The following is a 17,595-nucleotide window of genomic DNA, read 5'->3' as shown; positions in this document are numbered from 1 at the left end:
ATACATACATACATACATACATATATACATACATACATACATAAATATAATACCACATACATACATAAAAAAAAACAAAGCAAAAATAAATTAATAAAAAATTACCAAAAAAAATCACTTTACTACTAGCTAAGCGTGAAAAATTGCAGAGCCTACTTGAATTCTTGAGAATCGAGGAGAAGAGCCCTTGGTAGAAATTCGTTTTATTTAAATTTGCAGCACGGCGGCAAATAAGCTTGGCCTGCGTTTGGCATTGGAATGAAATACATACATATATTCGTGAATGCATAGATACATGCATGCATACAATAGCACACACACACAACATTATTCTCGGTCAAAATGTAAAAAATTTCCCACAAACATAACTCGGTCAAATGTCATCCGATTTCCACCAGGCTTGGCTTTTTGTTCATGGCTTGGCCTCTAGATAAATTTGGCATCTAAATTTGGCAAAATTATTGATAAAAATTAACTATTGTTGAAATATGAAGAAACTCTCTCAAAAGAGGCCTTAATGTTCCCAAAGTCGGGGACGTAATATAAATAAAGGCTGCGAATTCTTTCACGCGGTTTGGAAATCATCTCTATCGACTAGAGATAAGAGACTTCGAATTGGAGGAGTCCGAATGCGGAGGAGATTGCGGAGGTCTCAACCAATCCACATCTCAGATCGGTTTTTATTATGTGAGACTTCACTGTAGAATAAGTTGTATTAGTATTTATTCATATTAGTTTAATTTAAGTTGTTCCTTTAATAACAACAAAAACAAATTTAAGAAAGGAAGCTAATAATAAAAGTTGCACAACTTACTAAGAATTAATTATTGTTAAAATATCAAAAAATTCTTATGACTCTCCGGAATATTTATACTATGAATACTTACTTTTAATAATATGGTAGGCTTTATTTAAATTGGGTAAATAATACAAAATCGGTTTACACATTTAACTGTTTTTATTTCCGTATTATTCATATCCTCGACTTATCATCTATATGGTTTATTTGCATTTGAGTTTAGTTTATTTTATTTTTATTTGTATTTATTTTTTACTTTATTTTCCATTTAATTAGGCCTATAAGAATTCACATTTATTATTGATTTGCTATGCCTTTATTTGTTTTTTCTTTTCTTTCAACAACATTCATGTCTTTAAATTTTTATTTCATATCATTTTTATTTTTGTTTTCTCTTTTGGACTTTTGTAAAATTCATCAAAGTGAGTTGGTTTTGTTTTGTTGGGAAGATCTTAGCTTATCCTATAAATGGTTTGTTTCGCATAAACAACATTGATGTAGAGTGAGGCTTTGACATTGAACGAGTATATCGAAGAGTTGACAATGCATATGTACTATGTATTTATGTATATATGTATACCGTTGGATTGCCTTGAAACGATTATTCCAAAAAGAATGCAACTAAACTACATTGATAAAAGAGCAGAATGTTGGCAGCGAAATGGTTGGCAATGGTTGAACATAGTAATTATAAAGCATTCTCCGTTCGGATAAGTGGATTGCACAAAAAGTCTATCACAGAAGATACACATAAACACAAGGTACCAAAATTTAGCAACAATAACAACATTAACTTAATCTACAGTAGACTTCATTCAGAGGCCAATTCATCCATCCGCAGCTCTAACGCCAAAATAAAGCCAGCCCCAAGACCGAGACCAGCAGCACGTGACAGCCCCATCCTTGCGGATTCCAGTTGGGAGCCGCTGCTGTGGCAAATATCTTCACGTTGCTCCAATCGCTGAGTCCGGCCAAGTTGCGTGAGGCGGCGCGCACCAAATAGGTCGTATTCCCCTCCAGATGGGGAATGATGAAACGATGACCTGCACGAGTAGTTTGTTTTTAAATATTTGGCTCTATGAATTTACAAATAAAATATCAAATAACAAACAATAATAAATAATGGATTTCCCTGTTATCCATCACTAACAGATATTGACCAGCAATGCACAAAAGTGTGAAACACATGTCAAACGAATTTTCACGAAGATCTTGAAAAATTTGTTTTAGGCCGATCGGATGGTAAATAAACAACAAAGTTTCATACAACAGTGTTCCGCGTTTTTTCCACACTTGCGGGTGGAATTTATTTCTAACAAAAGTAAAAACTGCAGCCTCCTAGATTTCAGAGTACAGTCTTTAGTTTTAGGCCGATCGGATGGTAAATAAACAACAAAGTTTCATACAACAGTGTTCCGCGTTTTTTTCACACTTGCGGGTGGAATTTGTTTCTTACAAAAGTAAAAATTTCAGCCTCCTAGATTTCAGAGTACAGTCTTTAGTTTTAGGCCGATTGGATGGTAAATAAACAACATAGTTTTAACAGTTTTCCGCGTTTTTTCCACACTTGCAGGTGGAATTCCTTTTCTTAATAAAGTAAAAACTTCAGCTTCCTAGATCGAAGAGTACAGTCTTTAGTTCTAGGCCGATCGGATGGTAAATAAACAACAAAGTTTCATGCAACAGTGTTCCGCGTTTTTTCCACACTTGCGGGTGGAATTTGTTTCTTACAAAAGTAAAAACTGCAGCCTCCTAGATCTCAGAGTACAGTCTTTAGTTTTAGGCCGATTGGATGGTAAATAAACAACATAGTTTCAACAGTTTTCCGCGTTTTTTCCACACTTGCAGGTGGAATTTGTTTCTTAATAAAGTAAAAACTTCAGCTTCCTAGATCGAAGAGTACAGTCTTTAGTTCTAGGCCGATCGGATGGTAAATAAACAACAAAGTTTCATGCAACAGTGTTCCGCGTTTTTTCCACACTTGCGGGTGGAATTTGTTTCTTACAAAAGTAAAAACTGCAGCCTCCTAGATCTCAGAGTACAGTCTTTAGTTTTAGGCCGATTGGATGGTAAATAAACAACATAGTTTCAACAGTTTTCCGAGTTTTTTCCACACTTGCAGGTGGAATTTGTTTCTTAATAAAGTAAAAACTTCAGCTTCCTAGATCGAAGAGTACAGTCTTTACGTTAATCAGCAATCAATCAGCTGGACAAACAGTTTTATTTACAGAGATTCCGCAGTTTTGGACCTCGAGTCAACAAAATCTTATGGATTATAGCCTTCTTTAGAGGTCGAGTTTAAAATATTCAGGTTTTGCGAAATTTGTTTCCTTAAGTCTTAAAGTCACCAACCCAATTACCAAGAATATTTCTTTCGACTAATTAAGCTGGAATAAATCTGTGAATGAGAGAGTTCGATTGTGTTCTGACTGAAGGAGTTTAAGAAGGACAATATTTGTTTGTTTTTGTGAATGCAGAACTAGGGATAAGCACGTTGGGGCTAGAAAAGTATTATGATAGCAAGAGATGTTGACATTGGTGTGGCATTAGTCGAGAAAGGAACAACAATAATCTCCATGGTTCAACTATATGTATCGAAAACGAAGTTGAAACAGTTCGACCAGGTCTGATCAAATTGCAAAGTCTGACACGTTAAATTGTTTTGATTTTATAGTTAAAGTTATAGAGCAGGTAACTTAAGTGTTTCTGGTAATGTTTTTGAATGTCCACAATGCCGAAATATAATATGTATTTGTTTTTTTTGTAACTTTTTGGTATCTCAAATGTACTTAAATATATAGAGTAGGCTACACGGCCGGGAATTGCCTGTTGTACAGTATGAAAGTCTGATTCTTATTCAGCAACACATTTTTTACAAAGCTCAATATCAAAACTCAGTTATCATGCTCTGTACAAAATGTGAAAAAGAGTTGATAGTTGATTTAAAATGAACGCCAAGCTGTTTGCGTGTCCGTAAAAGCCATGATTCCCATTGACGCTGGAGACCTAAGCCTTCAAAGATCTATTCGTGTATATTCCCGCCAGACAAAGTGTTCAAATTGCCTGGCCACACCCACTTGGGGGCGGGCGAGTGCGAAATGCGATGTCTGCCCGTGTCTTAAAGCTAGAGTAGCCAACTTTGACAGAAGGTTATTTATGAGCTGCTCTAACGATGAAGCTAAAAATGCGAATAGCATGAAAAATCAATATTTGCTAGTCACAGTTTGAAGGTCGTTGCTTACAGTTTAAGAGTAGACAGCCAAAATTTCAAGAAGACACTTTTCGACTAATTAATATAATATAATATAATAATAGATAATTAGACTGATTAGACTAATTAGACGGATAATAGAGTATTGCGTCGTCGGTTCAGCCAAGTGAAAAGTTCAATTTATGATCTTATACTGAAGTTTTATATTTTTCTGGAAGGTCGGACCTCTATATAAACTTACATATATGTTATCTATCGGGAAAATGAAATAAAATTAAATAATTATATAAATAAAAAGAAATGTTCGATTGCAAAAAGGTGAAAGTAAAGCTGAGTAAACGAAGAGTATGACCTACCACGATGGAAGGAGAAATCCCGCTGCTTGGCATGACTCCAATTGCCGGCGCTGTATTTGAAATCGCTTTCGCTCATGTAGGCAACGCGATAGCCATAGATTTGCATCTCGTCGGATACGTTGGTCATACGGGGCGTACGCAGGTCCAGCTCGAAGCCGTCCGGAAAGAGGCGCTTCAGCTGGAAGCGCGTCGGTCCGATTGGCTTGGCGCCGGGCCGCAGCTTGATGACCCGCTCCAGCATGCCCAGCGGATTGGCCACCTTGCATTTGTAGTCCCCGAACTGGCTGGCATTGCGTACATCCAGCTGCAGTGTGGCGCCGTAGTCGGCCATGAAGATGCGATGATTGAAGCCCAAAATACCTTTGCCATTGTGCAGCCACGTAAACGATGGCGGCGGCTCGCCCATCGCATCGCAGCTCAGGTTGACGGAGCCGCCCACATAAGCGTACTGCACCGGCAGCGTTTCGTTGTAGAACCATTGAGGCTTGTCTGCAATAATGGTCAAAGAATGTTAGAGGAGGAGGAGGAGGTGAGTGTGGGCGGGAGACCCGCATAGCTGTTCAACCGGCTGTGTTTGATCACAGTTGGATAGAGGAGGATAGATAGAGGAAGGGTTGGGAGCTAAACCTATGCACTTTGTCGTTGTCTTAACAAAATGCTCCATCAGTTACGCTTTTTTGCTTTTGTGCGGCTTGCATCTATTTAACCCTTAGCTGAATCCCAGTCAGCTCCCAGCCAGCTCCCAACAAGCGGCTTCATTCAGGCGCAAACTGATGACACATTTCACCATTTGGTCGTTGTCCTTGTCGACGTCCTCGCTGGCGCTCATTGAAGTTTATTGCCCAGGAAATGCAAACATATATATTGCAGATTTGCAGCATTCCAACTGGCCTGCATTGGCTGCTGTTTGCTTTTCGGGCTAGCCCTTCCCAGCAGTGGGTCAATACGGGAAGGGGGGGGGGGGGGGGGCAGCTTACTCTCCCGCCAGGACTCCGGCAATGGTCGGTAGTCATTAGTGAAATTTTGATGGTAATGGCAACTCAATTGCCGGGGGTCGTCCTGGAGCGGGGGCGGCGGAAGAAGCAAATGAATGTTGGCAATTCCTTGGCTCGTGTTAGTTGGCCCAGAGAGCAGACGTTGGCCCATTGGCCATGTTAGGCGAACCATGTTAATTCGAAAATGTTTAAGCTGCCAGCTGCTCGCAGCCGGGAGTCCTTTTAAGAAGCTAACATTTCGAATCACATACAAAATCGGAATTAGTCTTTGACTTAATTGTATATGGAGACATTCGCATTGTTTCTTTATCAATATTGACCAACATTAGAAAATTAATGGAATTTAATAGAGAACACAGTGGCCTTTTCTTCGACATATATATTCTCTGAAGCAGCTGTACACAAAGTGAGCCCGTCAGAAAGGACATTTTCTACAAATACAGATACGAGTTACTAAATAACTTAACTTCGCATACTTTCCTTTTTGGAAAACTGCAAATTATTTTTCTTCTTTGATAACCTTTTTATAAAACATCTAATTTGAATGTTTCGATTTTTGTATTTGGATTTGGGATCTATACAAAAGTTATCACACTTTTTTTTCAGTTTCTCGGGAATTATACTATTCGAGTAATAAAGCCTGAGGAACCTACCAGATGAAACATCGCCTGAGCTATCAGTGCTTTTATAAAAATGTATATTATTTTTGATTCAATACCAAACAACGTTTATAAAAAAAAAATAGCAATTCGATAGTCTATTTATCAAATTTGGTGTCTCTAGTTAGTCTCTAGTCTTATGATTGTCGATATCTTTTTTATATCTGAGAATGTTTTGAGAAAACGGCGCCAGTTATGGAAGATATAAATATTTAATATTTTTGTGCATTGTTCAAAATGAAAGACTTTAGCTTTGACATATCTACAGAGATAGATGTACGGATAGACAGATAGACAGACGGGCATAGATATATCCACTCGGCTGATGCTGATCATGGATAGATATACTTAATGAAGAGAGATGCCTACTTCTGTTTGTAACAAACATTTGCATAAAACGATTAGACCCTTTTCCATTTCCAATAGGAACACACATTATTTATACATCAAAAATTATTTAAAGAGCTATCCAACAAGGATATAAAAAAATGCTTCAGCAGAATAAACATAATTTAAGTTTGTGAGCTTTTGAATTAAGATGAATACAAACTTAATTCAAGCTCAAAGCTGGGAATGTATTAAGGACATATGGGGCTCAATTTAAGACTAAACGAGTCTTATTTCAAGGTGAAATAAGGATAATTGAGGTTTCTTAAATCTTATTTTAAGTCATTAAGACTTGATTCAATACTATTCCTTTCTTAAAGTCAGAAAAACGTAACAAACAAAGCTTGATTCAAGTATTTTCGTACTTTAAAAGTTATACTTGAAATAAGAATGTCACACTTGAATCAAGTATTGCCGTCCTTTTTTGACCGGGCTTACTTGCTTTAAGTACGATATTCTTGGTTTTAGGCTGGAAGTGTGCTCAGTTTCTCAATGGAGTCTGTGTCTTCACTTACGTTGAATCCTTAAGAGTATCGTTATTTGATCAGAGTCCGAAAATGTTGGCGTGATTCGCATGGCGCGACATGTGTACTCGCCGGCATCAGATTGGCTCACGTTCCTGATGAACAGCCCGTCGGAGAGGCGTTTGTGCTTCGTTGAGTTCACAGCTAAACGACGGATGAGATTGGATTTAGCAGAATTCGCACCTTTTGCTGTGTTGATAACTAACTGTTAATATATTCGCCGTTGTGCAGCCAGGAGACTTCCGGCACGGGCTGGCCCTTAACAAAGCAGTTGACCATGGCATCGCGTCCCTCGCGCACCGATTGCACCTGATCCGTCTTGTCGAATGAAATCTTTTCTGTTTGCCAATTGAGTAAATCAATATTTTACTAATTTGACATGGCTCATAATTAATTGATTATATATATAGACAGTGACATCATTTCAATTTATTATAAATTTGATTTAATTTCTGTTAATATAGTTAAAACTCTCCTAAAGTAAACTCCTCCACTTGGGCAAGCGTCACCTTTATCCCATCTATTAGGCGAACACTCCTCTTGAGCGGACAAAAACTAGCCCACACTCACAGTCCGCCCAAGAGAGATTTCACTCTAGACACATAAATACTTCAATCAATCCCCAGTAAACGAGCTGCTAAAAGGTTTTCGTTAGATCCTACTTGTCTGGAATACCCATAATGTAGACTCTTCTTTTACCTGTGGCTCATAGATATACATATATCCCTTTTCGATATTTAAGCAATGTATTTTATGTATATGTCTAACATATCATTGCATCAAACTTTGCGAAAAAAAAACTTCTATTTAGTCAAATGTTAATGTAGCTCATGTCTTTAGACCCGTCGACCCCTATGAACACTTCTGCAACAGTTGTCAATTTGAAAAAGATGAAGCAACTGTGTCTCATCTTTTCTGCACCTATTTTCTATTGAAACTTATGTACATTTAAGACTTTATCTGTGCCTCGGGGTGGAGCTTAGTGCTGCCTTTATTGTTCCTTTTTTCTTTGGAAATTTGGAAGTTATCGCAATTGATCAGTTATGCTCCTAGTGAGTCGAGGCCAAATTGGGCTACCTAATCTAAACTTATCTCATACCAGATGATAGTCTCATCTATGCTAACTTTGGCAGCAGCTTAAAGTAAAATAGCCTCTTTTTGCAGACTAATATAGTCCTTGTTATTCCGAAGATAATTGCTGCTTCTAGATAGTTCTTGAAGTGTTATATACTTTACAAGAAATTGGGATCTTAGAATAAACCCAAAAATTGGGCTGGAGCTGGGATGCAGGGAAAACAACTTTATCTCTGCCCATATTTTGTAAGTACAAACAACTATTTCTTTTAGATTCCCTCTTAGATGACTCGGTCTTCGACTTACGATTTACGAGGAGTTCAAAGGACTTTCTTGCTTCCCGTGCTGCAGACGAATCCATTTCGCAGGTCCAGTTGCCCTTGTCGTCCAGTGAAATGTGCTCGAAGACCAGGGCGAGTAAGCCTAGGAAGGACAACTTGGATATTGGCTAGCTCTAAGGATAACTCTCTGCATGGACATTAGGTCTGGCAGAGTCTCTTCCGAGATTTCCCTTGCACTTCAGAACTTACCCGTCTTCTTTTCGATGTGGACGCGACCCTTGGTGTTTTCACGGGGCTGGCCTTTGGGATCACGCCACTTGGTGTCGATGTCCTTTTGTACTGTTTTGCAGAAGATGATGAAGGAGTCATTTACAAAATGGGTTATCGACGGCGTCGACGGCGTCAGGGTGAGGGTCGCCGACGGCTGCCGGGGCAGCGTGTCACCCACGCCGGTGGAGGAGCTCTCAAGCTCGCCGACTCCAAGGACTGCAGCTGCTGTAAAAAAATTGTTAAATGTATTGAATTAATCATTTCTTCTATAATTTGGCAGGGACAGCAGCTACAGAGGGCGCGGCTGACGAGCAGCTGCCAATATCTACGGCTCATTTGGCAAGAGAGAAAGAAACGATATTCCAAGCACAATTTCACGACAAGATGGGAACTTAACTCATAAAAATTGGAATAAAAGTGGGACAATATTTTTATTAGTCTTTACTTAGATTTGATTACCCCTCTTGCTCTAGTCAAGAGTGCCCGACTGGCAAATACCCTATTCCCAGCGCCGAGTTCTCTAAAAGAAATACTCGAAATTTATTCAATAAATTTCATATTTTCCAGCCTGTACCCATTAAAAAGCGTATAAAAGTGTTCAATCTATTCAACAGGCTTGAATATATATATATATATTCTCGATCATGATGAATATCTGAGTTGACCCAGCCCCGTCTGTATGTCTAGAGATTTGCAAGCTTATCATACTTCAAATGTGCTTATCCTTTCCGAGATCTCCTTCGAAAAAAAAGAGATTCTGAAACAGGAATTTCAAAGCAAGAACAGGAGAACATAAGACCTAGATATATCAAATTTGGTGTATCGTATGATACAAACAGATACAAAAGACTTTTTTACTTTTGGCATAAATTAGCCCTAGCTAATTTACTTTTGGGTAGCCCGGGTACGGGGTATCGCCTAGTCGGACACTCCCCATTAGGGCACTCTTGCTTTTCATGCTCAGCTCACGAAATTAAAAAAGTGTTTTTTGCTTTTGTGAAATATTCCTCTTGCTGCCGCAATTTCGTATGGCTTAAAATTTGAAATATGTAAATCTATTCGCATGAAAGTGCATTAATTATTGAGGCACGTCCATTAGGTAGAAAATTTACAGAAAAATCATCGTTGCATTTCTTTAATAACCAATCACATCCAACCCCACCCACTTTACAGGCGAATATATATATATATATCTATGACAGTTTGAAAGGAAGAAAATTTGAAAGAGCTCCTTTACAGATGGGTTCAAAAATATTCCAACTGGCCCATCAGAAAACATAACTTTTTTTTTTGAACGTCCTTTACAGTTTTTAGAAATTCTTTTAAAAACAACATTTTTCGTAATTGAATTGAAAGACATTTCGCTTAAAGCTCAACATCATAAATGAACAAATAAGTTTTGCAACGATTTTATAAAGTCAAACAAATGATCGAAAATGGGGCGGAAAACTACTAATCGTCATATCTTTTTTTGTTTATTTTGACAGGCTTCCAACTCATTTTCAATTTTTCAAATGTGGACAATTTATTGTTAAAGAATTTTTGGACCTTTCTTTGATTACAGTCGTAAGTCAAAACTGTTTATATAACAATTAGCTATTAAATCTGTTTTAATTTATATTTTTTTAAGATTATTTGGTGACTCTAGATGTTTGAAAACAGGTGCTGAAAATGTATATACATATATTAATTTTGAGGAACGGCAGTTTATGAAAAAATGAGATAAGAGAGTCTGCAGATCTTATAGTCTCTCATGGCTGGATTTAGACTTAGTTTAAGGTCCGAAACATGATCATCATTATGTCACCCACATTTAGCGATACTTCATCAAATCATATACATCACATCAAATATCCACGTTTTTATTCATTTTTTAATTTGTTAATAATAGCATATAAAATCCACGCAGGTAAAAAATTGTAAACTGCTGCTGGATTTGAACCGGCGACCACTCGCTTGTTAGTTCGACACTCAGACACAAACTATGCCCCACAGGCTGACGTCACGTTCGCAAAGCACACTTCTCTTATATGGCTGCGTTCTATTTGATGTTTTTGTATCTCATGTTTTGTATCTTGTATCTCACTTTCGACCTAAACGGACACTTCTGTAGATCGCCAATAATTCAGATCAAACTCTTTTATATATATGAACTTTTAATAACTCTCGCTAGTTATTCCAATTATGGAATTTAAATTATAAAATAATATATTTTTAGACAATATTTTGCTTAAATTATAAAGGGTAACATTTCTTACAATTTCTTGCCAATAATTCGGGACAAACTCTTTTATATATATGAACTTTTAATAACTCTAGCAAGTTTTTCCAAGTTATCGAAATTAAATTGATATATATGTTGGAGAACATTTTGCTTAAATTATATAAGGAAGCATTTCTTACCATTTCTGGCCAACTGGAGCAGGCAGCAAAGTAATATGAAAATATCCATGATACACATGTAAACAGTTTATATATAATTCGGCTGTGATCCTTTTTTTTAATCGCTGTGATTCGTTTTTTGTTTTTGTGAGGCGACGTAATCCTTCGGATAACTTAAACTTGGCAGCTTGTTTCTTTGGACAATCGTTAGTTAATTAATTAATTACGCTTTGCACTTACGCTCACTTTTGGCGGATAATGGGCCAAAGGGGTCGCAGGTTGGCCAAAATAATTACTCACGGGTCGTCAGGAGCCGCAATTGTCGGACCTGCAACACTTTCACTTTGGAGCACACACGCGCGGATGACATCATCGCCGGGGACAACGACTGAGGCGAAGGCATCCTTATTACATATTTCTTGCGTGGCAGGATGGATGGCTTGCGATATTTTTGTTATTATTCTTTTTTTAGACACTGCAGAGATGGGATAACCTGCACATATCCTTGCTAACTGTTACGGCTTTTGTGTTTAGTTTCGTCCTTTTTATCGCCTTACGTGCAAGGCTCGCGCTCCGTTTGGTTTGGCATTCGCGTTTCGTGATCCATTGCCAGCGAGCGCCAAAAATGGACTGAAACTCATACAGCTTGACGACAGGACATGCTCCTCGGGCGCACGAGGCAACAACACACGGACTTCACAGTGACTTCAGCCGTAATTTGCTTACACTTGATTTCGCTCGCTGGCGCGTTCAAATCACTGCAAAATCACAAAATATACTGGACGACATTTTGGCTCTTGTGGAATCCTTTATTTTCGTCACTTCGTGGACAACTTATCGTCCTCCAGCAGGCAGCACGCAACTTTATTCGTATTGAAGCAGTTTTTTTCGGCATTCGCAACATGTTGCTAAACATTATGCCAAAGCTCGATTTGTTGACAGGGGAATTGCCATGTTGAAGCTTTCGGCAGGAGAGCGTAGGAAAGTCAAAGAGCTTTTGTTATACAGTTATACAGGACAGCCATAACAGAAATCCATAAATCCAAATATACACAGAGCTATACTTCACCACACGTTGTCGTATAACACCCAAGCTTAAATTCCTATAAAAGTGATGGCAGGAAAGTATCAAAGGAATATATAAGTTTCTGATGCTTCTTTCATTCACTAGGTGGCGCCTTCAATGTCCGGTAGATGGCGTTAGAATTTGAAGTCGACTTGAATTGATGCTTTATTTAATTCTTTTAATTCTTTTAAAGAATTATGTTTATTTTGTTTAGATTGCATTTAAATGTGCAGACAACAGGCAGATGAAGGTTTCTTTGACTCCATAAAGGACAGTGATAGCACTCTTGGGCGGACAACGGCTCAGGTGTTCGCTCAGGTAAAATAAGATGTGTAATAGCTGTGGTTTGAGTAAAGTGTCTGTTAAATGCCAGTTCGGTGAGTTTTCAGTATATCTTTAAGATGTGGAAGGTGTCTCCTCCAATAACAGCTGCACTCTTAGAGACAGCTATTTATTTATTTTCCTATTTCCACTTCATTGTTTCCTTTTAAGACTTCCAGTGTAATTCCATTACTTCCAATGGAATCATTTGCTGTTCTGTTTCTCCGCTGTCAAAAGAGATAACATTGGGCGCATATAAAGCTACAACAATTACCATTGCATACTTTTCGGCTGCTCAGTATTTACATATTTGGAACTCAGTATGTTAAGAGGGGGCTGGCACAAAGGGGATAGACACGCTGATGCTATTTTTAGAATCTGTGTCTCTCCTCGAGTCATCCAGGCTGTTAAAATGCCTGCCGCTAAACAGAAAAAAATATGTCGCTAATTGATGTTAGACAAATGACGAAATTTGCATACCCTTTCAACTTCACTTTTAACATTTTTAATAGGTACTGTAAATTTAGTGTCTCTGCTGTTAATAGCCAACAACAATTAATACATAGATTTTCTAAGCGGGTTCCATTGTCAAGTGTTATACAAAATTGATATACTCTGTTCATACGTTTACGTGCCGTCCATCAGTCTGCACGTATGAAAGCAATGAAAGCGACAGACTTGAAATTTGAAATATATATTCATCAAAGCACGCGTCTCATATAATTGTAATTTTCTTGGCCTAACACGATTTCTATAGTTTTGAAGCTTATTTGGACGGGAAAACTGCTGATGAGCTGCTCTTAAGATTGTAACTACAAATATTTCGGAAACATCTTTATGAATAGTAAAACGTCGTCATTTTCTTGTCACAGCTAGAAAGTCCTTGCAGTTTTTGTGTTTAATAATCAAGGAGTCTCCTGTCGATTGTTTCTAGATTTTACTAGTATATTTCATGGTATGTGTACTAGAAAATTTACTCCTTTTATGATATATTTCTGCACAATATAACACATAACTAGCAAAATGTGTTATATTGTTTGCATATATTTCTTACTATTATCCTGTTGCCCAGGCGCTCTAAGAAATTCCTTATAGCATATATGCAGCCCTATCTGTTCTGTTCTGGAATCCTGATCTTTGCGCTGGGATCTTTGACTTTTTTTTAATTCGGCCACAATTGATTTCTTAAAAGATGCATGTAAATAAAAATGTTGTTCCGCCGTCTCGTAATCAAAAAGAAAATCTTCTTAAATGCTGAAGAAACTTTATTGTCATCACTTAGAAGTCATTTTAACCATAGTAAACATAAGGAGATGCATAGGCCACGGCCGGATAGCCTGCGGAATAAATGAATTGCGGGCTTGGATCGGGCTTCGGTCCTGCGACTGGAGCTGGCACTGCCGCAACCAGAGCGAGTAGTGCAGCGAGTATCAGGAACAACTGAAAAAATGATAGAAAATACCCAACTGAGTTCTCTATGCTTGTAGATGTGCCCCATTCCATTCCCTGCCCCTTCGTTTACCAGCTTCAACATGATCAGAAAATATCTTAGCTATCGCCTTTGAACGCAAACAGAGTCAACTGCGCGTTTTCGTTTCAATTCTGGCTTTTATATTCAAGACTGGTTGGGCCACAGAAATTTCGCATGCACTTCGCGTCATCATCCCGGGTCCCGGGAGACGTCACGACGCGCCAATAATCGTATTTGTCATCCCAGCCCGGACTCCGTAAGTGTCATTAGGGTATTATAATGTTGTCATCGAATGGGCAATGCATCCAAGAATACATCGTTGACGTGGCCGTGATCTGGCATTTCAGAAATTTATGCTTTTACTTATTTTTGGCTTTGAGAAATTTGGTTACACTAATTTGGACCTTCACAATATCAAGTAAAACATTTTAGCCCAAACTCTTTACTTATAAGAAACTATTTACTTTCTTATTTATAAAATTCTTATTTTGTTATATCTAATGTAGTTCTGTTAATACATATAGTATCTCGAAGTAGAAAGTGTCCTGTTTCGAATTTCCCAAGACTTTCAACCTTATTCATAATTTCGTATTTTCAAGCAAAATACATTACCTTAAGATATGTATATTTACATTTTTCAATCATATTTGTGTTTGCAGTTTTTTTTTAAATATATAATATTTTGTATGAAGATAAATGCAGTATTCCAATCCTGATATGGAAAATACATTTCTTTGGTAACAGAGCCAACGTTTTTTTTTTCGATATGGTAAGTTCTTCTTATTTTCGAGTTCCATATTCAGCATAAATATTAATCAGGTATTTCAAAATATGCCTGTGTTTTTCTAAATATATTTCTCATTTTATCTCATCCACTACGAAATTTCTCTTTACTTGCCTAATTTTCCCAAATTTTGAATTCTATCAGAGAGCATAAGGAACAATCTTTTCATACAGAATATTGTTATTTAAGTACCAGAAAAATGATTATATTGCTTATAATTACAGAGCGGAGAATATCTTATTTACGTCAGACTACTATTTCATATAGTTCTTATAGATAAAAACGTTGACCTAGTTTTTATAGGAATTAATTGTTAGACTTTCAAACAAAACAAACTAAACTATTGCGAAGTTAACTAAACTTTCGACTGTAAAGAAAAGTCTTATGATCATCCCAATTTATCAGAGTATATTTCATAAGAAGTCGTTAAGTATTATCGCAAGGGTATGTTATCTTCGGCGCACCAAATTATTTCTATTTATTTTCAATTTATTTATATGTACATACATCTATTAGCTGGCAGCCGAAACGCTTGCGAGTATCATTAGAAACAATTAAAAAATCTTTAAGCAAATCAAAAATAACTTTTTAATCCTCTTAAATATAACAATCGACTTTTTGCACATTTAATGCCAACTCACATTTTCAACATTTGCGAAGTTTATTATGTCACAAAATGTGTGCCACATTGAAAAAAAACAAAGACAGTTCCGATCCAGTCAATCCGTCTGTGGAAGCTATCTTCATAGATAGCCTGAAGACAGTAGAAATGGAATCGAATCGAATCCTTATTACAATTTATGAATACAATCGAGTTTTTGCTTGGATACGATTTTGCTTCATTTGAATGGAATACGGCTGCCAAACCCAACCAAATTAACTTTTAGCCTACTCTAAATTATTTATTTGAATTGATTTACATTTCATTTAAACTAATTTACACTGAGACAATCAAATTATGTGAAAAGTCGAACTTGGGAACCAAAATATAATGACAAGATTTTGATTCCTTTTTCAGGATTTCAATATAAGCTAAAAGTCGCTAAGGAAATTCAAAGGAAACATCAATAGAAATGATGTTTGCTTAAGATATCTTGAAAAACCAAATTCATAAAATAAACTTAATTTAAGATCGATTGACATTATGAAAGACAACCAAAGTTGCTGATTTGTAAATCTATATTCTATATCTATATTCTGATTGAGATGTTAAAGTTTTCCAAGTTCCGACAGAACAGTTTGTAGTTGCTAAAAATGATGATCTAATTCATTTATTTTTATTCTTGTAATTTTTACACAAATTGTTAAGTAACCGTAACCACACGGAAGTATTTTGTCAGTCTGGAAAATAGAATGTGACCATTGGAATTCGCATCTGAAATAGATATAAATACTTATATCTTGCGGATTTTTCGCCTGCATCGATTCGCTTTCGTGGGGACTCGCAATTAATATTCCGCACAGACTGGGCTGCTGTTGTCATTTGCAACTTTTATTCAAAATACTCAATCATTTATCACTTTAATTGCTGCCAAATGCGATCAGAGCTTCGCTAAAAGCCTGCCCCAAAGAAATTCCAATTAATATGCAAGATGCATTACGAAATTTGTTTGGCGGGCCCAAGAATCAAAACAAATTACCAATCGCTTTGAAGGTCAGTCAAATATATACTATATATATATTTGTATAACTATACTTATTGTTCCCGAATAAGAAGGCATTAGAATGCAAAGCCGCTTTGATTGCTGACAAAACTATTAACAACTTTGAAGAATGTGTGCCGAAAAAAAAAAGAAAAAGTGAACATGACTCGGTTGTTCTTCATAAATAAGTCATGAGAATCAGATTCGGGTATAAAAAGACTCTCGGCTCTGGCAAACAGCATCAAAACCCAACTTGCAATTCCTTCAACAACATCAAAACAATCAAACCAATATTCCAAAATGTTCAAGCTTGTAAGTGGGAAGGAAGCCTTATTCAAGATGTGACAGAAATGGACAATAATAAATCCTCCTCCAATCTTCTCCATTTGCAGCTCGTTGTTCTCTTCGCCGCGCTCTTCGCTGTTGCAGTAGCCGGTCCGGCGCCCGTTGCCCGTGCTGCTCCTGCTCCGGTTCCAATTGCCAGCCCAGAGCCGTCTCCACAGTTCTACTATGGCGCCAGTCCCTATGCCTACACTGGCTATGCATCCCCGTACGCGTATTACGGTTGAGAGTGCTCTCGTCCAATTAACCAATGATAAATGACGGCGAATTAAACCTGGACTTGTAATAATGGACATGGAAAATATGCACGCTGGCAATTCTAGTTAGGTTTTAGTGATAAATGCTTATGAAAACAACAAAAAAAGTTAAATAAAGAACAACTTAAAAGCACAAAAATGGTTTGAACGAAAAATTGTTAGGTGCCAAATAATTCAGCTTTTGTGCGTTAACTAGTTTCACCATAAACTTCCACACGTACATATTGTTCAATGGCAAGCTACATTATATACAATCTTGGACACCCGGTGTTCAAGCGGTTCCATGGTGTAATGGTTAGCACTCAGGACTCTGAATCCTGCGATCCGAGTTCAAATCTCGGTGGAACCTGATGAAACGAATTATTTTTTTTTTTTAATTTTTTATCAGCGTTATACATTCGTTAAAGTGATATTCTTCAATAATTGTTTGTATTTTGTAATGAAATTTTAAATTTTCAATTACAGCACAAAACGTAAAGTTTTTATGACATTTGCCACTCATCGGACAAGCGGTTCCATGGTGTAATGGTTAGCACTCAGGACTCTGAATCCTGCGATCCGAGTTCAAATCTCGGTGGAACCTAATTGGCTTTTATTTTTATACCAAAAAAGAGTCTGTTTGTAAAGTGGCTCGCACTAATTTTCTTTTAATTTTTTATAAATATGAATATTTGCTGTGAACTGGATGGGTTGTGTATCGGCTGACAACAGTGCTGCCAGACTGTTGGCAATGACTTTCCGGTAACCTTGTCTGTCAGCTGTTCAGCAGAAAG

At 37.2% G+C, this 17,595-nt stretch overlaps 3 protein-coding genes and 2 non-coding genes across 5 annotated transcripts; 3 read left to right on the top strand and 2 right to left on the bottom strand.

The window, feature by feature from the left end:
* Positions 1–1,194: 1,194 nt before the first annotated feature.
* On the bottom strand, positions 1,195–11,701 carry LOC135426240 (neural cell adhesion molecule 2). Its single transcript, XM_064679269.1, has 7 exons — positions 10,960–11,701; positions 8,536–8,781; positions 8,312–8,428; positions 7,138–7,269; positions 6,923–7,075; positions 4,367–4,855; positions 1,195–1,842 (listed from the first exon to the last, which is right to left on the bottom strand). The coding sequence occupies exons 1-7, from the start codon at positions 11,015–11,017 to the stop codon at positions 1,643–1,645; spliced, it is 1,395 nt and encodes a 464-aa protein (XP_064535339.1). The 5' UTR covers positions 11,018–11,701; the 3' UTR covers positions 1,195–1,642.
* A 1,868-nt stretch (positions 11,702–13,569) lies between these two features.
* Positions 13,570–13,907, bottom strand: LOC135426300 (neuropeptide-like 4). The gene is made up of 2 exons (XM_064679346.1): positions 13,848–13,907; positions 13,570–13,765 (listed from the first exon to the last, which is right to left on the bottom strand). The coding sequence occupies exons 1-2, from the start codon at positions 13,857–13,859 to the stop codon at positions 13,616–13,618; spliced, it is 162 nt and encodes a 53-aa protein (XP_064535416.1). The 5' UTR covers positions 13,860–13,907; the 3' UTR covers positions 13,570–13,615.
* A 2,517-nt stretch (positions 13,908–16,424) lies between these two features.
* Positions 16,425–16,961, top strand: Nplp4 (Neuropeptide-like precursor 4). Its single transcript, XM_064679331.1, has 2 exons — positions 16,425–16,535; positions 16,616–16,961. Exons 1-2 carry the CDS (start codon positions 16,524–16,526, stop codon positions 16,790–16,792), a joined length of 189 nt encoding a protein of 62 aa, XP_064535401.1. The 5' UTR covers positions 16,425–16,523; the 3' UTR covers positions 16,793–16,961.
* A 138-nt stretch (positions 16,962–17,099) lies between these two features.
* On the top strand, positions 17,100–17,171 carry TRNAQ-CUG (transfer RNA glutamine (anticodon CUG)). The gene has a single exon. It is a non-coding gene; the product is annotated as a tRNA-Gln (tRNA).
* A 162-nt stretch (positions 17,172–17,333) lies between these two features.
* Positions 17,334–17,405, top strand: TRNAQ-CUG (transfer RNA glutamine (anticodon CUG)). The gene has a single exon. It is a non-coding gene; the product is annotated as a tRNA-Gln (tRNA).
* Positions 17,406–17,595: the final 190 nt, after the last annotated feature.

The sequence above is a fragment of the Drosophila montana genome, unplaced genomic scaffold, assembly GCF_035044405.1.
Source record: "Drosophila montana isolate Dmon_TW-CO22-7 unplaced genomic scaffold, ASM3504440v1 contig_1_1, whole genome shotgun sequence".
Lineage (NCBI taxonomy): Eukaryota > Metazoa > Arthropoda > Insecta > Diptera > Drosophilidae > Drosophila > Drosophila montana.
Note: the sequence above shows the minus strand (reverse complement) of the source record. Positions and strands in the feature narration are given on the sequence as shown.